The 21,754-nt window shown below is 42.6% G+C and overlaps 1 protein-coding gene across 1 annotated transcript in view; it reads left to right on the top strand.

Moving 5' to 3' along the window:
* The window catches only part of LOC109922647 (mucolipin-2-like), a 67,125-nt gene extending 45,371 nt beyond the window's left edge, over positions 1 to 21,754 (top strand). The window contains exons 10-15 of the mRNA XM_048602378.1: positions 1,577 to 1,726; positions 4,960 to 5,061; positions 7,903 to 8,025; positions 10,721 to 10,927; positions 14,123 to 14,202; positions 21,029 to 21,754. Of these exons, the coding sequence (XP_048458335.1) occupies positions 1,577 to 1,726; positions 4,960 to 5,061; positions 7,903 to 8,025; positions 10,721 to 10,927; positions 14,123 to 14,202; positions 21,029 to 21,068 (702 nt within the window). The 3' untranslated portion in view covers positions 21,069 to 21,754. The remainder of the gene's footprint in view (positions 1 to 1,576; positions 1,727 to 4,959; positions 5,062 to 7,902; positions 8,026 to 10,720; positions 10,928 to 14,122; positions 14,203 to 21,028) is intronic.

Here is a 21,754-nt window from a genome sequence, read left to right as displayed (position 1 = left end):
CGAGATAACAAGGTGTAGAGCTGGATGAACACAGCAGGCCAAGCAGCCTCAGAGGAGCAGGAAGGCTGACGTTTCAGGCCTAGACCCTTCTTCAGAAATCTGAAGTCACATTTCGGAAGAAGGGTCTAGGCCCGAAACGTCAGCCTTCCTGTTCCTCTGATGCTGCTTGGCCTGCTGTGTTCATCCAGCTCTACACCTTGTTATCTCAGATTCTCCAGCATCTGCAGTTCCTCCTATCTCTGAGTCAACAGTTGGCAGCAGGAATCCCTGGGCAATGCCACCACGAGGTCTGTGCCCGGTCAACGAGAGAACGCTGACTGTAACAGCAGATCAGGCCATTCAACCCTTTGAGTCATCACCAACACCTTCACTACAGCATCTAATAGTTCGCAGACCACCCGCAATACTTCACAGCAATAGAATGTGTTTTTGAAATTTACTTGTAGTGTATGAAATACAGCAGCTAAGGCGATCACAGAAAACTCCTACAAGCAGCCATTGCAGGACTGCCAGAGTTAATGGTAGTCATGATGTGAAGGTGCTGGTGTTGGACTGGGGTGTAAAATGTCAGAAGTCACACGACACCAGGTTATAGTCCAACAGGCTTATTTGAAATCACAAGCTTTTGTAGCGCTGCTGCTTTGTCAGGTTATCTGATGAAGGAGCAGCGCTCCAAAAGCTTGTGATTTCAAGTAAATCTGTTGGACTATAACCTGGTGTCATGTGACTTCTGACTCAGTTAACGGTAGGGACCTGGGGAGTTGAATAGAGAGACCTAGGAACGCAGGTACACAGTTCTTTAAAAGTGGTGTCACAGGTAGGCAGGGTGGTGAAGAAGGCATTTGGTATGCTTGCCTTTGTTAGTTAGAACAATGAGTACAGGAATTGCGATGTAATGTTACAGCTATCCAAGACATTGGTAAAGCCACATTTGGAGTACCGTGTACAATTCTTGTTGCCTTGTTATAGGAAGGATGTTGTTAAAATGGAAATGTTACAAGAAAAAATTACAAGGATGTTACTGGGAGAGAAGGTTTGAGCTATAGGGAGAGAATGAATAGGCTGGGGCAATTTTCCCTGGAGTGTTGGAGGCTGAGGGGTGACCTTATAGAGTTTTATAAAATCATGAGGGGCATGGAGAGGGTGAAATGATCTTTTAGCAGGGGAGTCCAAAACTAGACGGCATAGGTTTAAGGTGAGAGGGGAAAGATGTAAAAGGAACCTGAGGAGCAACTTTTTCACACAGAGGGTGGTGTGTGTATGGAATGAGCTGCCATGGGAAGTAGTAGAGGCTGGTACAATTACAACATCTGGACAGGTACACAAATAGGCAAGGTTTAGAAGGATGTGGGCCAAACACAGGCAAATGGGACTAGTTTAAGTTTGGGAAATTTGCTCAGCATGGACAAGTTGGGCCACAGGGTCTGTTTCTGTGATGTATGAATTAGTTTGATGCTGATTGAGGGATTAATATTGACTGGGACGCAGATTGTACAGACTCTACTTTGTAAATTCCAGATGTAATGTGAAAAACAACTGTGTAATCTGGCAGTGACTTTTATCATTGTTGTTGCAGAGATTTGTCACGTTCTTCCAGAGGAGATACAGTCAGAGAGTGTGTTTATCAGATCAGTTGGAGTTCCTGAATGGTTGGTACATCCTGATCATTATCAGTGATCTCCTCACTGTCACAGGCTCTATCATGAAGATGGAGATCACAGCCAAGGTATGACGCGAGGAGTGTCTGGCATTACATGGGCGGGAGTCACCTTTACAAATGTGTTGTCAATCCTGAAACTCAACCTGCACCTCTCCATATCCTTTATCGCACTCCCCTCACTTGCTGTCACTCCGCTCTGTCCTCCCTCGCTGTCCCGCTCTCCCTCGCTGTCCCGCTCTCCTGCACTCACTTCCACTCACCTCAGTCCTCCCTCACTATCTCCCACTCATCTCAATCCTCATTAACACTTGGCTAATACCTGTTTAAATATCATGACTGGAAGGTTTTTTAAATCCCCAGTCCTTTAAACATGGAAAATTGTTGTCAGTTTGAGTTGGAAACAGCACTCTGTCCTGGATTGCTTTGACTGACAGGCCATCAGGTACAGCTTTGAAAGTCCATCTATTGCTGCAGTTCTAATGAAGTTTTTTGTCGTTTCCCAACATCTGTGATTATAAGTGAGGTCATTAGAAATGCTTGGCTGAATGTTGAATGGTACAAAAGAGCATATCTCAGTGGAGGAGAATGGTGAGTTTAAATATTAATCAACAGTTTAAAGAGGCTACTGAAAATTAGCTGTCGTTAATGTGGTAACTGAATATTATGAGACATAGAACATAGAACATTACGGCCCTCGATGTTGTGCCGACCTGTGAAACCAATCTGAAGCCCATCTAACCTACACTATTCCATTATCATCCATATGTTTATCCAATGACCATTTAAATGCCCTTAAAGTTGGCGAGTCTACTACTTTTGCAGGCAGGGCATTCCACACCCTTACTACTCTCTGAGTAAAGAACCTACCTCTGACATCTGTCCTATATCTATCACCCCTCAATTTAAAGCTATGTCCCCGTGTGCTAGCCATCACCATCCAAGAAAACGGCTCTCACTGTCCACCCTACCTAATCCTTTGATCATCTTGTATGTCTCGATTTAAGTCATCTCTTAACCTTCTCTCTAACGAAAACAGCCTCAAGTCCCTCAGCCTTTCCTCATAAGACCTTCCCTCCATACCAGGCAACATCCTGGTAAATCTCCTCTGCACCTTTTCCAATGAAAGATAGAGACTGAAAGATACAGGATCAGAAATAGGCCATTCAGCCAATTGAGCCTGCTGTCTCATTCAATGAGATCATGGTTGATCCAATAATCCACAACTCCACTTGTCTGCCTTTTATCCATAATCACTATTCCCTTTCTCGTTAAAATCTATCTATCTCAGCTTTGAATATACTTAATGATACAGTCTTAACAGCCCCCTGTAGTAAAGAATTCCCCTGATTCACTCCCCTCTGAGAGAAGAAATTCCTCCTCACTCTGTATTAAACGGGGGAGCTCTTATTCTGAGATTATTCCTTCTGGTCCTATGCTCTTCCATGAGGAGAAACAATCTCTCCACATCTTCCCTGTCAAGTCCCTGTAAGAATCTGGTGTGTTTGAATGAGGTCAATTCTCAGGTGATGGCCTAGTGGTATTATTGCTGGACTGTTAATCCAGAGACCCAGATAATATTCTGGGGACCCAGGTTCAAATCCTGCCACAGCAGATGGTGGAATTTGAATTCAATAAAATATCTGGAATAACAAATCTAATGATGACCGTGAATCCATTGTCAAATTGTTGGGGGAAAAATCCATCTGGTTCACTAATCTCCTTTAGAGAAGGAAAATTCCATCCTTACCTGGTCTGGCCTACATGTGACTCCAGACCCACAGCAATGTGGTTGACTCTGAACTGCCCTCTGGGCAATTAGGGATGGGCAATAAATGCTGCCTAGCTAGTGACACCATCATCCCATGAATGAATAAAATATTCAGAACTTGAATTCCGAAGATGGGTCACTGGACCTGAAATGTTAACTCTGTTTTCTCACCACAGAATCTGCGAGACCTGCTGAGATCCTCCAGCAATTTCTGTTTTTGTTATCTTCAAGCGGTTGTTGGTATAGCTGAGAGCGCATTTGAGGTTGTTCAGCGAATGGTGTCCAATTGCTAAAATCGCTTCTAACAGTCGTCATTTTTGCAACCACAGGATAGCTGAGATGGTCTGCACTCACTACCAGCAGCACTCTCAGGGAGTAGAACATAGAACATAGAACAGTACAGCACAGTACAGGCCCTTCAGCCCACGATGTTGTGCCGACCTATTATCCTACTAAGATCAATCTACTCTGCATACCCTACATTTTACTATCCTCCATGTGCCTATCCAAGAGTCGCTTAAAAGTCTCTAAAGTATCTGAGTCCACTCCCACTGCTGGCAGCGCATTCCACACACCCACCTCTCTCTGTGTGAAGAACCTACCTCTGACATCTCCCCTATACCTTCCTCCAGTCACCTTAAAATTATGCCCCGTCGTAATAGTCATTTCCACCCTGGGAAAAAGTCTTTGACTATCCACTCTATCTATGCCTCTCATCGTTTTGTAAATCTCTATCAAGTCACCTCTCGTCCTTCTTCGCTCCAATGAAGAAAGCCCTAGCTCCCTCAACCTTTCCTCATAAGACCTGCCCCCCAGTCCAGGCAGCATCCTGGTAAATCTCCTGTGCACCCTCTATAAAGCTTCCACATCTTTCCTATAATGAGATGACCAGAACTGAACACAATGTTCCAAGAACAAAAACAAAGTTGCTGGAAAAGCTCAGCAGGTCTGGCAGCATCTGTGAAGGCGAAAACAGAGTTAACGTTTCGGGTCCGGTGACCCTTCTCAGAACAAAATTCCAAGCGTGGTCTAACCAGAGTTTTGTAGAGCTGCAGCATAACCTCACGGCTCTTAAACTCAATTTCCCTGCCAAAATGTTGGTAGCTGATTTGCATATTGCAAACTGCCTCAAATACCAATCGGATAACAGCTCCTCAGTACTCTGTTGGAGTCTTGGATTTAATGTTCGAGCCCTGGTTTGGGGCTTGAACCCAGGACTCTGATTCAGAAATCAGAGCACTAGGTAACTGAGCAATGGCTTTGAGTACATCTGGATTTATCACCGTAAGGATGCCAAGACATGAATAAATATTCCAAGTTCTCCCTAACTAAGTCCTACACAAATTTAACAAACGTTTGATTCTCTACTCCCAGAAATAAGTACACCCAGTGGCAATTTAAATTAGTTTGCTTTTTTTTTAAATGTTCCTTTAATGGTTTATCCTCCTGTATCCCTGGACATCTCTCTCTGCTGCCAAAATCAGGTTTCCTATTTTTAAGGTGGATAATCACTCAATGTTTTTGATTTCAGAACCTTACAACATACGATGTCTGTAGTATTTTCTTGGGCACCTCTACCCTGTTTGCCTGGGTCGGAGTCATCAGATACCTGGGGTATTTCCAGAAATATAATGTAAGTGTCACTTTGGAATAATGGGCTGGAGTTCCTGATTGGGAAGATGCTGGAAATTGCATTAGTTAGGCTTGGCTTCACATTTGCACTGAAATTAATTTGTGTTATCACAAACATGAAAATCTCCATGAACCATGCACCATTTGGGGTTGTAGACTTGCTTGCCGAGCCGGTAAGTTCAGCTGTAGACATTTTGTCACCCTGCTAGGTAACATAGTCAATGCGCCTCCGGTGAAGCGTCGGTGTTCTGTCCCGCTTGTTATTTATATGCCTCGGTTTGCTGGGGTGGTTGGCATTATTTCTAGTTCTGTTTCTCTGGTTTGTATATCAAGTCCAGTACAATGTGTTTGTTGATGGAGTTCCGGGTTGGAATGCCAGGCCTCCAGAAATTCCCTGGCATGTCTCTGTTTGGCTCGTGCTATGATGGATGTGTTGTCCCAGTCGAATTTGTGTCCTTCTTTGTCCGTGTGTATTGAGACCAGTGAGAATTGGTGGCTAGTTGGTGTTCATGTATCCTTATTGTCAGTTTTCTTCCAGTTTGGCCTGTGTAATGTTTCTTACAGTCCTTGCATGGTATTTTGTATAATACGTTAGTTTTATTGGTTGTGGATATGGGATCCTTTACATTCATCAGTAGCTGTTGCAGGGTGGTTGTTAGTTTGTAAGCTACCCTGATACCTAGGGGTCTGAGTAGTCTTGTGGTCATCTCTGATATATATCTGATGTACGGTAGGGTGACTAATGAGTCTGGCCATGTACTATCGTCTTGTTGTGGTCTGTCATGGAGGTTATGGCTGATTGTGAATTTTGGGTATCCCATTCCTTTTAAAAACTCTGTATAAGCGTTCCTGTTCTGCTTTGCGCAATTCTGGGTTGCTGCAGTGTGTTGTGGCTCATTTGAATAATGTCCTGATGCAGCTCTGTTTGTAGTTGTTGGGGAGGTTGCTGGAGTAATTAAGTATCTCATCCGTATGGGTGGCTTTTCTATATACGTTGGTCTGGATTTCCCTGTTGTTCTTATGTTCCTCTATTACGTCCAGGAAGGGTAGTCGGTTATTGCTCTCTTCTTCCTTTGTGAATTTTGAGGATGTTGTTTATGTGTCGGTGGGTTTCTTCTGGTTTTGTGTGTTTGATAATCACGAAGGTGTCATCCACATAGCGGACCCAGAGTTTGGTTTGAATAGTGGAGAGCACTGTCCATTCTAATCTTTGCATTACCGCTTCTACGATCAGTCCTGATATTAGGGATCCCATTGGTGTTCCATTGATTTGTTTGAATATACAGTTGTTGAAGGCAAAGGGGTTGTGAGGCACAGATCCAGCAGTTTCAGGGTGCTGACTTTGTTGATGCTGTTGGTGTTGTGGGGTGTGTACCTTCCTGATTCATCCAGCAGTGTGGCAATTGTCTCTTTGTCGAGGTTGGTGTTTAAGGGTGTAAATAGTGCTACAACATTGAAGGATATCATTATCTCGTCCTCTTCTATCCTAGTGTCCTTGATGTTGAGGAATTCTTGGGAGGATTGGATGGACTGTAATGTTGTCAATTAAGTATCTCAGTTTCCATTGTAGTTCTTTGGCTAGTGTATATGTTGGTGAGCCTGGTAGTGAGACAGTGGGTCTGAGGGGGACCCCTGGCTTGTGTACCTTGGGGAGTCCGTAGAAGCGGGGTGTGTTGGATCCTTCTGGCTACCAACAGATGGCAATAGACCCAACACCACAGTTAGAGAACTGGATCCAAAACAACCCTGAAGAAATTACACAACTCGGGAGATATCAGCAGGACACACTACCAAAAAAAAAATGAAGCCTCATCCACAACACGAGCTGCAAATCTTCTCAAAATCTTCATGCACCATAACCGAATGGCATGGCTTCTGTTTCTCCAGCAGCAGATATTTCTCGGTATATTTAGGGGTAGGGATCTGGTGCACTTTTATTAAATGGAACTGTTTGTGGAAATATCACCGAAGATAATTCCACTCCTCAACTGTATGATTGAGCTGATTTAAATTCCCTGAAAATCACTTACTAAATCAACTCCAACAAAATACAGTTTTATGGATGTACATCAGTCTCATTCTGAATAAATAACGGTAGGGGTGTAGTTGTATTGTTACTGGCTGAGTAATCCAGAAGTCCAGGTTAATGCTGAGCGACAGGGGTTAAAATCTCACTGTAGCCACTGATGCATTTCAGTAATCAATTCACTAATCAATTAATAAATCTGGAATATAGACTCAGTGATAGCAACCATGAAGCTATTATCGAATGTTTTTTAAACAAGACCCCATCTGGATCACTAATATCCTTTGGGGAAGAGAAATCTGCCATCCTTACCCATCTGCATGTGACTCCAGACCCACAGCAATGTGGTTGACACTTAACTGCCCTCTAGGCAATTAGGGATGGGCAATAAATGCTGGCCTAGCCAGCAACATCTGTTTTCACATACCATGAATAAATAAAAACAATTCCTTAATTAATTTAAGGGTTTTAACTTGAAAAGTCATTTAAAAAGTGCGGACTACTGGCTAGACACCTCAGATGCTGAACATGATTTGAAGAGGTTTCTCAAACAAGCTCGTTCAATGGAATCTTGACATTTCGATGTTGGAGAGATTTGGGGCTTAATCTGAGGAGTTGAACCTTGAACGAAAAATTGTGGTAAACGGTTTTGGCCATAACTCACTCACTCTTAAAATGATCCAATCCTTTGCACTATTCCAGCCGGGAATGCAAAACCTTGACCTGTGACAAAAAATGGACCCCAATGACTTTCTGGAAATTTCCAGCCAGATATGCGATGCATGCTCTGTTTAATGCTGCTTTACCTGTTCACAGGTGCTCATTTTAACAATGCAAGGAGCTTTGCCCAAGGTACTGCGTTTCTGTTGCTGTGCTGGCATGATCTACCTGGGCTATATGTTCTGTGGGTGGATCGTATTGGGACCATATCATTCGAAGGTAATTACTGCTGACATAATAACACATTGAATATAAAATCTCTTCCGCAGGCTGAGAGGGTTGGTGCTTATTTCCAGAATGCTATGGTTTCAGCTTTTTCCACTGGGCTAGCTGTAGGAGGGAAGGGAAGACAATGGCTTAGTGGTGTTATCGCTAGACTATTAATCCAGAAACTTAGCTAATGTTCTGGGTACTTGGGTTCAAGTCCCGCCACGGCATCTGGTGGAGTTGGAATTCAGTGAAAAATCTGGAATTAAGAGTCTAATGATGACCATGAATCCATTGTCAATTGTTGGAAAAACCCATCTGGTTCGCTGATCCCCTTCAGGAAAGGAAACTGACATCCTTACCTGGTCTGCCCTACATGTGACTCCAGACCCACAGCAATGTGGTTGAATCTTAACTGCCCTCTGGGCAATTGGGGATGGGCAATAAATGCTGGCCCAGGCAGCAATGCCCTCATCCCCTGAATGAATTTTAAAAAGTGAAGCAATGAGAGAACCTTTCTCCTTGCAGGAAAGAAGGGAGCTATGATGATGTTTTTCAAAACCATGAGAGGTTTTGACGGGGGTGGTCAGGAAGCTACACTTTGACAGGCAGGTGGGTGGGTCATAAGATGACACAGATGAAACGGAATCTTCTCCAAAGAGGAGATGAAGAGAACCTTGTTTTACACAGTTAGTTATTGTTATTTGCAATGAAATGGGCAAATAATTTGCTCTGCCTTCACTGTTAGAGGATACAAAATAAATCAATAATAGTTGTAAGTCAGGAGGGAGAGAAGAATTTAGTAAAATTACAATCATGACGGAGGTAGTACTGAGCAAACATATAGGACTGTGGGCTGACAGACAGGTCTCCAGGTCCAAACATCGTACATCCCAGAGTCTCAAAAGAGATTGAAATGAGATAGCAGAAGCATTAGTATTAATTTTACAACATTCCTTAGATTCAAGAAAGATACCATCAGTCTGGGCAATAACAAATGTAACTCTGCTGCTTAAGAAGGGAGTGGGGGATAGGAAACAGAAACATCAGCCATGGGGAAAATGTTAAAATTGATCTTTAAGGAAGTTATAGAAATGCATTCAGTAAAGGTAATCAGGAAGAGTCAGCATGGAAAGGAAAATCATGTTAACCCAATTTATTAGAATTCTTTGGCAGAATAATATGTGCTGTGGATAAAGGGGAACATGTATATGTACTGTACCTAGATATCCAGGAGGATTGAACAAAGTGCCACATCAAAAGTGATTGTGGAGTATAAAACCCTTGGTGTAGGGGCCAACATATTTACATGGACAGAGGATTGGCTAGCTGGTAGAAAACGGAGTATCTATACTTGGATGCTTGTATGATTGGCAGGATGTGATGTGTGGAGCACTGCAGCGGGTCTTTGGTCTGTGGTGAGACATTAAATGTTTACAATTTATATCAATTACATAGGTAAAGAGAAGAGACGCACACTCACTAAATTCATAGAAGATGCGAAGATAGGCAGGAAGGTGTGCTGTAGAAGTCATGGGGTGTTTGCAGATGGTAATCAATAGCTTAAGTGAGTGGGCAAAAATCTGCCAGATGGAATATCTCTATGGGGATACATGCTGGAGGGAAACTCTGAAAGGTCTACATGTGCCCAGTTTTGTCTCCCTGTCGTGTTGTGGAATTGGGAGGGGGCATTTCAACCACTTCTACTCTATGACCTCTCTGTGTTTATTTTCAATTCATTCACGTGATGCACAGTTGCTGGCTGGGTCAATCCTTATCACCCCTCCGCAGTTACCCTTAAGAAGGTGGGGGTGAGCTGCCTTCTTGAACCGATGCTGTCCATGTGCTGTGGGTTGACCTTCAATGTCATTAGGGAGGGAATTCCAGGATTTTGACCCAGCAACAGTGAAGGATCAGCAACATATTTCCATATCAAAGAATGGTGACTGGCTTGGAGGGGAGCTTGTGGTGGTGGTGTTCCCATATATCCAAATTCCCACTGCCCTCTGGGTGAAAAAACTTTTCCTCACCTATCCACTAAACATCCTGCCCCTTTGCCACCCAGCCATTGATATTCAAACAAGGGGAAAAGTTAATTCCTGTCTGCGCTCCTCGTCATTTTCTCCATCTCAATCCTGTCCCCTGTCAGTCTCCTCTGCTCTAAAGAATTCCAGTCTGTCCAATTTCTCTCCATAACTGAAACTCTGCAGCTCAGGCAACATCCTGGTAAATCTCCTCAGCACCCTGTCCAGTGCTATCACATCCCTCCTATAATGTGGATTCCAGAACTGCACGTAATACTCCAGCTGTAGCTTAACCAATATTTTATGCAGTCATAGCATCACTGTCCTGCTCTTAAACTCTCTGCCTCAGTTAATAAAGGCAAGTACCCAATGACAAGAATGGGGTGAAAAGGCAAATACATTTGAGGACTCGTCAGGATCTTTTATGTTTCATTCGAATTGCCTCCTACTTTTGTAAACTCACACGGATACAAACCCTGCCTGTCTATCTTTGTAACATACTCTGATCTGATTTGGTTTCAGTTCACCATGTGACCAATTGTATTCTATTATTTGTGTGTACAGGATGCAGGACTGCTAATATATGCAAGCTCCATGACCCAGCCATCCATTAAATTGAATATTTATGATCCACGTGAGTTATGTTCAAATCACTCTCTTTGCTCTTTCCTCTCTCCTCCCAGTTTGAAAGGCTAAGCACTGTTGCTGAATGTCTTTTTTCACTCATCAATGGCGATGACATGTTTGCAACATTCGCTGAAATACAAGAGAAAAGTAACTTGCTCTGGCTGTTCAGCAGAATCTACTTGTACTCCTTCATCAGCCTGTTCATCTACATGGTACTCAGTCTCTTCATTGCCCTCATCACAGACACTTATGAAACTATTAAGGTAAGGATTAAACAAATTGACAGTTGGATGGTTTTCAACAATAGACTTTTTTGTGTAAAAGAAGTTTTGTTTTAATTTTTCATGTGATGTGTGCATAGTTGCAAAGTCCAGAATTTATTTCCTATTCCCACATCACCATTGAGACATTGATGGTGAAGAAATCCCTCACACTGCTACATTAAGTAATTTATACCTACAATACCATTAAGGAGGGAGTTCTAGGATTTTGATCCAGTGACAGTGAAGGAACAGTGATATTGTTCCAATTATGTCAGGATGGTGAGTGGCTCGGAGGGGAACTTGCAGAGGGTGGTGTGCCGGTGAAGGTGATGGAAGATGGAAGTGGTCGTGGGTTTGGAAGGTGATGTCTAAGGATCTTTGGCGAATTTCTGCAGTGCATCTTGTGGATGCTGTACCCTGCTGCTACTGAGCGTCGATGATGGATGTGGTGCTAATCAAGTGGGCTGCTTTGTCCTGGATTGTGTCAAACTTCTTGAATGCTGGAGCTGCACCCATCCAGGCAAGTGGGGAGTATTCCATCACACTCCTGACTTGTGCCTTGTAGATGGTGGACAGGCTTTGGGGAGTCAGGTGGCATTGTGGGTCTACCTACTGCAAGTTGACTGCAGTGGTTCAAGAAGGAAGCTCACCTACCTTCTCAGGGACAACTAGGAACGTGTAATAAATACTGGCCCAGCTAGTGACGCCTGCATACCATGAGTGAATTTTTAAAAATTCCCGATCAGTGCATTCCACACGGTAACTACCCACTGAGTGAAAAAGTTTTTTTCTCACATCACCCTTGCTTTGTTTGTGCATCACTTTAAATCCATGCCATCTCATTCTTGTTCCATTTATGAGTGGGAATGGTTTCTCCCTATTTACTCTATTCAGCCTGCTCATGATTTTGAAAACCTCTATCAGATCTCCTCTTGGCCTTTTTCTCTCCAAGGAGAACAGTTCCAACTTGTAAACTGCTTCTGCACTCTCTCCAATGCATTCGTACGTTTCGTGTAATTTGGCATCAAACACTACACAATACTCCAACTGAGGTCTAACAAATGTCTTAAATAATTTCAACATCACCTTCCTGCCCTTATGTTCTATGTCTCGCTGAGGATACTGTATCAGAACAGTTCTCATATGGCTCTTTCTTCTTGTTGTCTTTGGATCTTTTGCCCATTGTCTATGTCTTTCTGTCACTGAACCTCCTGAGACTGAAAGCATTTTCTCCTTTTATAGTCTGTCACGAATCTTTGTGATTTTGAACACTTCTGCTAAATCTCCTTTTCTGCTGTAGGGACAATAATCCCAGCTTCTCCAGATCACTGAAACCAGTAAAATAAAGCAGTCAAAATTGGAAATGACAGCACTGGTCTGAACTGGCGTTCCATTTTCAGGAATGCAAGATGCAGGTATTTGTCAAATTCATTATTTCCACATTTTATTGGTTTGTCCCCTTTATTTTTATTTGTGGGATATGGACATTGCTCAGTGGAGCAGTATTTATTGCCAATTCTTAATTGTCCTGGGGAAAGTAGTGGGCAGCTACATTTTTGAACCGCTGCAGTGCACCTGCTGTGGGTTGACCACAGTGTTCTTAGAGAGGGAATTTCAGGGTTTTCACCCAGAGACCGAGAAGGAACGGCAATATATTTCCAAGTCAGGATGGTGAGTGGCATGGAGGTGAAATTACAGGAGGTGGTCTTCCCATATGTCTGCTGCGCTTGTCCTTCCAGATGACAGACTGCATTTGCCATTTATTGTTTCTGCTGCCATACATCCAGTCTACTTTAGTTTGATAGGGAGGCGATGGCCTAGTGGTATTATTGCTGGACTGTTAATCCAGAGACCCAGATATTGTTCTGGGGACTAGGGTTCAAATCCCGCCATGGCAGATCGTGGAATTTGAATTCAATAAAATATCTGGAATAACGAATGTAATGATGACCGTGAATCCATTGTTGATTGTTGGAAAAACCCACCTGGTTCACTAATGCCCTTTAGGAAAGGAAACTGCTATCCTTACCTGGTCTGGCCTACATGTGACTCCAGACCCACAGCAATGTGGTTGATTCTTAACTGCCCTCTGAGAAATTAGGGATGGGCAGTAAATGTTGCCTAGCCAGTGACACCCTCATCCCATGAATGAATAAAGGAAACAAAAGATCCTTTTTCAATTGACGAGGATAGATTGGATGGTCTGGGCTTGTACCCGGTAGAATTTGGAAGAGTGAGGGGTGACTTGATTAAACAGAATATGATCCTGAATAACCTTGACAAGGTGAATGTGGAAAAGATGTTTCCTCTTCGGAATAAGTCAGAACTAAAAGGCACTGGTTAAAATTTAGAGGTCACTCTTTTCGGTCTGAGATGAGGCGACATTTCTCTCCGAGAGCTGTGACACTTTGGAACTCTCTGCTTCAGAAGGAAGGGGATGTGGACCCACTAGATATTTTTAAGACAGAGAATCTTGTGAGACAGGGACCCAAAGATTGTCGGGGTTAAATGGGAATGTAGCATTTCAGAACATAAACAGACGTGATCTTATTGGATAGCAAAACAGTCTTGAGACTGAAATGATCTGTTTCAGCTCCTATTTATTATGTTCATGGGCGGCACGGTGGCTCAACGATTGGCACAGCTGCTTCACAACGCCAGGGACCGGGGTTCGATTCCACCCTTGGGCGACTGTCTGTGTGGAGTTTGCACATTCTCCCCGTGTCTGCGTGGGGTTCCTCTGGGTGCTCCGGTTTCTTCCCACAGTCCAAAGATGTGCAGGTTAGGGTGGATTGGCCATACTCCATTGCCGGTAGTGTCCAGGGGTGTGTAAATTAGCTGGATTAACCATGGAAAATGCAGGGTTACAGGCAAAGGGTAGGGGGATGGGTTTGGGTTTGGGTGGGATGCTCCTCGGAGGGGCAGTCTGGACTTGTTGGGCTGATTGGCCTGTTTCCACACTGTTGGGATTCTATGCATGACTCACTGAGCTTTTAGAGCGGGAATATAAGGGTTAACTACACTGTTTTGGGTCTGAAGTCACATGTCTGCTCTACATGTGCAGACTGGGTAATGAAACCTTCTCTAAAGGATATTATAAAGCCTCTGCAACCCCATACGATTGTTTGTTCTGTGTAAATATGAGCGACAAGTGTCTGTTTTACTAACTCCTCCCTGTTGGATTTTGTGTTACAGAAATTTCAGCTGAATGGATTTCCACAAACAGACCTCCACGTTTTCATGAGAGTCTCCACGCTGACACCTGAACTGAGCAGGTAACAGTGAGACAAAAGGGTGCTTTACACACCAATGCTTCAGCAGCAGGGCTACCTTAGCTTGTGGTTACCAACAGGAGGAAGACCATTCGAAGTAATACCTAACACTGGTGACTTTTGAGTTTCCTTTTCTGCCTGTTTTAACATTCAGTCTTAGGCTCAAAAGCAAGGACTGTCTCCATGGAGAAGGAGATGACAATTGTTTTCTGCCAGAGGTTTGAGAGTCTGAGGAACTGTCTTCACTGTGGAGAACATTTGGGGACAGTGTGATTGAATATTTTTAAGGTGACGGTAGATAGATTCTTAACTAATGGGGGAGTTGATGGGTATGTGGGAACTGATGCCACAATCAGATGAAATGTGATCTTATTGAATGGGCAGGTAGGCTTGAGGGGGTGAATGGCCTACCTCTGGACCTAATTTGTGTGTTCTACTAGATATTGCTGGAAAAAACTCTGCAGGTCTGGCAGCATCTGTGGAGAGAAAGCAGAGTTAATGTTTTGGGTCCAGTGACCCCACTTCAGAATTGCCATCTGAAACAGCCCTAGCGAGGCATCAGTTCAAGAGTAATTAGGGATGGGCAACAAATGCTGGCCTGAACAGGGATGCCCACATCCCTTGACAAGCTCAAGAAATAAACTAGAGTGTTAAATTCCAAGAAAGAAAAATCTGGGAAGGGGGTTGGTGTATTTTTTTTTATTCTTTCACGGGATGAGGGGCGTTGCTGGCTAGGCAACATTTATTGCCCATCCCTAATTGCCCAGAGGGCAATTCAGAGTCAACCACATTTCTGTGGGTCTGGAGTCGCAAATGGGCCAGACCAGGTAAGGATGGCAGTTTCCTTCCCTAAAGGACATTAGTGAACCAGATGGATTTTTCCCTCAACAATCAACAATGGATTCATGGTCATCATAAGACTCATAATTCCAGATATTTATTGCATTCAAATTCCACCATCTGCAATGGTGGGATTCAAACGTGGGTCCCCAGAATATTATCTGGGTCTCTGGATTAACAGTCCAGCGATAATACCACTGGGCCATCGCCTCCCCTGACGATGGGTGCGGCGGGGGTTCGGGGTGTTGGAGAAGGGGGAAAGGCGTAAGCAATCTCCTGTGGTCTCCTCTACATTGAGGAGGCAATGCGCAGACTGGGAGAAAGCTTTGCAGAGCACTTAAGTTCTGTCTGCAAAAATAACCCTGAGCTTCCGGTTGCCTGCCATTTCAACACGTCACCATGTTGCCATAAAAGACAATACAGTCATGGTCATCATTAACTCTTAATTCTAGATTTTTATTGGATTCGAATTCTACCATCTGCCATGGCGGTATTTGAACACATTACCTGTGGATTAACAATCTAGTGATAATACCACTAGGGCATTAGCTTGAGCTGGTAGGTTTGAAAGTTGAAGGAAATGTGTGAATGCGAATGGCCTGTTATACAGAATGGCTCAATAATGTCCTGATCCAGATGGATCAGAGAAGGAGAAGTAACGGAAATTATTTGGATGTGATCAGAGCTGGTCCAGTTTGGATTTCAGAATCAGCTTTAAAAATCCAGTCTTTGCAAATTCAGCCACGTCCACTGGCTCTCCACAAACTGAGTTTGCTTTTGAGTTGAGAGCTGTTAGTCTCCTCAATTATCCCAATTGACTTTTTGATTGAGTTATTCATTTTAATGCTGGTCTGGCTGTTGATCAGCCTTGTACACAGTGATTATAATTAGCAGATGTTGATGGTTGTCTCATCACTTGGGTATTATTAATGAGCTGTTTTCAGGCACTTTGTGGAATATAACATTTTAACAGCAGTCAGGAGGGACGATCAGTGGGAGAGCTTTGGCCAGTATTCAGATTGAATATGTCTTATACACTATGAGTTGACTAAGGCTGACTAAAACTCAAATTCCAGATTTTCCATTCTTGGAATTTAACACTCCAGTTTGTTTCTTGATCTCGTCATGGGATGTGCGCATTGCTGCTAGGGCCAGCATTTGTTGCCCATCCCTAATTACCCTTGAACTAAGTGCATTGCTACGGCTGTCTCAGAGGGCAGTTAAGAGCCAATTACATTGCTGTGGGTTTGGAGTCATATGTAGTCCAGGCCAGGTAAGGAAGGCAGATTTCCTTCCCTAAAGGACATCAGTGAGCCAGATGGGTTTTAGTTTGGACTTGCACACAAGGGCTGGCATCTACTTCAACACTAATGAAGAAGCCCCTAATGAGAGGAATTTGCAGAATTTTCCTCCCTCCTGATTTAGTCCATTTAGTTTATTGTCCCCCCAGAAGGTATTATGGCTGTTCTTGAGTGGGTCTGGCCTTCATGATGCTTCATCTCACTACAATTGGACAGGCTGGTCTGTTTGTGTTCCACACTCAGTGTGGTGGTGGTGGTGTACAGCTAATGTCCCTCACTGGGCTCAGAATCCAGCAGACTATGTTGGGACCTAAGTTCAAATCCTGCCCCAAGTGCTGGTGGAATTTAAATTCAATGGAGCGATCTGAAATTGAAATCTTGTGACCATGGAAACAGATACAATAATAAACTTCAAAATAGAATTCTTTGTATACTCAAACTAAGAACATTTGGAAGTGATGGGAAAGTGTCAAGGATATCCTAAACAAAGAGTTAGGACAGACACAATGGGTGAAATGGCCTCTTTGTTACTGTACATTTCTGTAACCACGTGATCAGGTAGCAACAAAAGAAACCCAATGGTGAATTCAGGAAAGAGAACCTCTTATCCAGATAGTGGTGAGAACCTGTAGCTCACTACCATAAGGTATGGCTAAGATGCATTTAAGGGAGATAAGCACAAGCAGGAGATGGGAGTGAGAGGTTTTGCTGATAGGTTAGAGGAAGAGAGGTAAGAGGAGGCCTGTGTGGAGACATCAACCTGGGCCCATTGGGCTGAATGGCCTGTTCTAATGCATTAGTATGGAGCACCTGCAATGGCAAGGGAGACGTGAGATCAATTGACGAACGTAACCTGTTAAATCTTGCTGAAGGATTATTCATTTACAGAGTTACTTGTAACATTTTAGGAGACACACTGCATACAAGGAGTTAAAGGGAGTCAAAGGGTGAAGGAGGGTAGGAATGGGCATGGTTGAGGATCTGCTATGATACCAATAAATGGTGGAGCCAGTAAGATCCACATCCCATGAATTAATCAAAAAAGTCATGGTTGTAATGTAGAAAATATAGCAGTCAACTTACATATTGTCAGCTCCCACAAGCAATATTGTGGTACTGAGCTTGTATTCTGTTTCAATGATGTTGGTTGAGGAATAAATATTGACCAGGGCACTATGCTGACTTCTTTGAATAGTGGTTCTCACATCTTTCATGTTCACCTGAGACAGGGAGCATCTGGATTGAAGTCCCATCTACAAGAGTAAACATCAGACAATGCAGCATAGGCTCAGGATTGCAGTGGAATGTCACCATTTATGATCCCAGCTGAAATTAACAATGGACAAGTCAGATTCCAAAGTTAAATCTGGCTTAATAGATCATATTTTGTTTTCCAATTTAGCATGGTGGTCTTTCACTGAAATATAAGCATGCCAAACTGCAGATTTGGTTTTAATAATAAAAAGAAATTTGTTATTCAAAAGAAAGGAAAATAAAATAAGCCAACCCGAGCTCTTTACATACAATGCAGTTTAAAACATTTCCGTTCCCTATCAAATCTATAGCATTGACTGAACTGTTTCTTCAGTTCTAGTCCCGGTCAGGTCCTTTTCAACCTGGATAAAAGCTTTCTCATCTCTAATTTTAGCTTAGAAATAAACACCCAATGATTGTTCTAAACGCAAAAGTGGGATAATGGTTTCTCTCTCCTGTCATAAAATTCCCCAGTATAAACATACTTCCATTAACACTCCAGGAGGTCTTTAGTCATCTGCTGTCTGACAAAACTGGTTTATAATTATGGTTCCAAAAAAATTGACCTACTTGACTATTAAGTAGTTAGTGGTTAGTTTCTAGAATGTACTGTCTGAGAGTGTGGCAGAGGCACATTTTGTTGTATATACACTTTATTGTATATAATCTTTTTGTGGATATCTTCAAGTTTAATTTTTGGAAGTTTTGACACACATACACAAGTACAAACAATCCTGGAACTCCCTCCCTAAGGGCATTGTGGGTCAACTCACAGCTCATGGACTGCAGCGGTTCATGAAGGCAGCTCACCACCACCTTCTCAAGGGGCAATTAGGGACAGACAAAGAATGCTGGCCAGCAGTGACGCCCACATCCCACAAATGAATAAAAAAGTGGGTTAGGAGTTAGGAGTAGGCCATTCAGCTCCTTGAGCCTGCTCCGCTATTCAATGAAACTATGGCTGATTCTGCCTTAAAAATATGGAAGTTCTCTACTTAGACCACCTTTTTAGGAGGAGAGTTCCAAAAACTCTTGACCATCAGGGAGATAAATGTTTGGCCAATCTGTTTGAAATGGGTGACCCCTGCTTTTTAAACAAGTCTAGATTCTAGTTCTAGATTCTCCCACAAGAGGAAGCGCCCTCTCCACATGCACCCTGTCAAGACCCCTCAGGATCTTGTTTGTTTCAGACAAGTCAACCCTTACACTACTGAACTCCAGCAGCTCCAAGCCTAACCTGTCCTGAGAAGACAACCAACTCATTCCAGCAATTAGTCCAATAAACCTTCTCTCAACTGCCTGCAATGCATTTACATCCTTCCTTAAATAAGGTGACCAATAAGGTGTTCATACTGCTCCAGATTCAGGCTCATCAGTGTCCAGTATAACTGAAGCATAACTTCCCTTAAAAATGCTTTGCTATTCAATTCTGCTTGCATTGACCAGTAACATTCTATTAGAGATAGTAGCAACTGCTGATACTGGAGTCTGAGATAATAAGGTGTGGAGCTGGATGAACACAGCAGGCCAGGCAGCATCAGAGGAGCAGGAAAGCTGACATTTTGGGTCTGGACCCTTCTTCAGAAAATTCTATTACCTTTCCGAATTAACTGCTGTACTTGCATACGAACTGTTTCTGATTCGTACACGAGGACACCTTGTGGACTGTGACCTGTGGGATCTATAGGGATCAGTGCTGGGACCCGAATTGTTTACGATATCTATTAATGACTTGTAGGAAGGAAGCGAATGTATTGTAGCCAAATTTGCAGATGACATGAAAATAGGTGGAAAGACAGGTTGTGAGAGGGATAGAAACAGTTCACAGAGAGATATTCATAGGGAAAGTAAGTGGGCCAATATTTGGAAAATGGAGTATAATATGGGAAAATGAGAATTGTTCATTTTGGAAGCGTGAACAAAAGAACAGAATATTGTTTAAATGGAGAAAAACTGCAGAAAGCTGCAACACAGAGAAACTTGGGGGGAACTTGTGCACTAAGCACAGAAAGCTAGTACACATTGTGCAGCAGATAATCAGGAAAGCTAATGGAACGTTGGCCCTTATTTCAAGTGGGTTGGTGTGTAAGAGTAGGGAAGGCTTACTGCAGCTGTACAAGGTGCTGATGAGAGCACATCTGGAGCATTGTAAGCAGTTTTGGTCTTTTTATTTAAAATATATCATTTCATTGGAGCTAACTCAGAGAAGGTTCACTATAGGATGACCCCTGATATGGAAGGATTGATTTATGAGCAAAGGTTAAACAGGTTGGGACTGTATTTACTGGAGTTTAGAAGAATGAGAGGTGATCTTATTGAAACATATCGGATTCTTAAGGGGCTTGACAGGGTAAATGCTGAGAGAATGTTTCCCCTCCTGGGAGAGTCTTGGACCAGAGGGCATAGTCCCAGAATAAAGGGGCACCAATTTAAGACTGAAATGAGGAGAAATTTCTTCTCTCAAGGGTTGTCAATCTTTGGAACTCATGCCACAGAAAGCTGTGGGTGCAGAGTCCTTTTGTATATTTAAGGCTGAGATAGATAGATTCTTGATCAATCGGGGAACCAAGGGTTACAGGGAAATGCAGGACATGAGGAATGTCGGATCAGCCAGGATCCTATTGATTAGTGGAGCAGGCTCAAGAGACTGAGCAGCCTAATCCTGTTCCTATTTCCTATGATCTTGCATCAAGATCCCTCTTGTTATAAAGTAGAGGTTGAGCCCCCTCTGATAACTTAAACCAAAACACCCAGAGAGGCGCGCCTCACCCTATAATCTGTTAAAATAGCCCCAATCTGTTATAAAGGAGCGATTAAATAAAAATAAACCCCTGAAACTCTCTTTATAACCAACTAGTAAGACTTTATTTATCTAACTCTAACAGTGAACAAACTAACTAAACTATCAACAAACCGAAAAAAACCCTTCCAACTACTAACTATTCCCAAATAAAATAAAATTATAATGGTATGCTGTTCCAATAAATACAAGTCCTACTTATTTAAATAATGAAAAAAAATTAGAATTTAGTCTTTCGAAATTACAGCCAGGTTATGTCTTCTAGAACGTTCTGTGTCTTCTCCGACAAATTCTTCTGTCAGGAACATCTTCTTGGTGAAAAACCTACAGACATCCTTTTTGAATCTGTAGGCATAGAAAAAGCACATCATCTTTTAAAAGGACCACACACTGCTTTCCCCATAGCATTTTGCAAATGCCAACATTTAACAAACACCAACATTTTACATGGACCAAATTCTCATGTCCTCCTTCCAATCCACAAGTACTCTACTCAACTTCACAACACTCTGTGTCTCAGGGCTGCAGTATTGGTGAAGCTTATTGGTAAGGAAAGTGAAGTTGTTTTTAATGCCTTGCTATGGATATGATTTGCTAAAATGTACCACCTTTAACATGTAACCTCTTTCCACAGACGTTGCAGCTCTGAGAATGATGATCAACTGCTAATATAAATACCTCATCGCTGTCTCTTGTCATTCTGAATGTTGTAGCTGTTGGAATAATGAGCCCAGTGTGCACAGCCAAAATGATCACCCATTTAATAAAACTGATGACTGATGCCATGACTCCCCCTGACTGACCATAATTGGTGTCATTCAAGTGGAAAGACAGTCACCAAGTGTATTTTTTTTTAGCTGGGTGAGAATTTTATAATGTAGCCACTTGGAAAGCTGTATGTGTGCTGCATAGGTACATCCGACGCCTCTCCTATTGGGAAATGCAATTGTGTTTGGGATTCAGGCAGGTTCAATAGCTACCAATTGCAATCTGACCTTATTTCACTTTGCATTTGCTGTACTTTTACATATAAAAGTGTATGTCTGAAAGTTTGGAATTTCTCGGCCATCTTTACATTCTCATTTGTTTCGGTCACATCAATGTAAAAGTTCTCTTCCAAACCCTTGCTGGTTGTTGGTCTGATCTGGTCGTTACAGATAAGATCTCATTCACTTTGTTAATATGGTCTGTATGAATCCCATCCTTTTTCTAAAAAAAATCAAACTGTAAAACTATAGAGCTATGAAAATGGAAATACGGGTCAGAACTGACTGGATTGTAATTTGTTGAAAGTCAATTTTGTGTCAGTGGGATAATGATTGATTGTTTCATATTAAATAAAGTATATGATGTATTTTAA

The sequence above is a fragment of the Rhincodon typus genome, chromosome 10, assembly GCF_021869965.1.
Source record: "Rhincodon typus isolate 14 chromosome 10, sRhiTyp1.1, whole genome shotgun sequence".
In the NCBI taxonomy this organism is placed as follows: domain Eukaryota; kingdom Metazoa; phylum Chordata; class Chondrichthyes; order Orectolobiformes; family Rhincodontidae; genus Rhincodon; species Rhincodon typus.
This window is presented reverse-complemented; position numbering and strand designations above follow the sequence as displayed.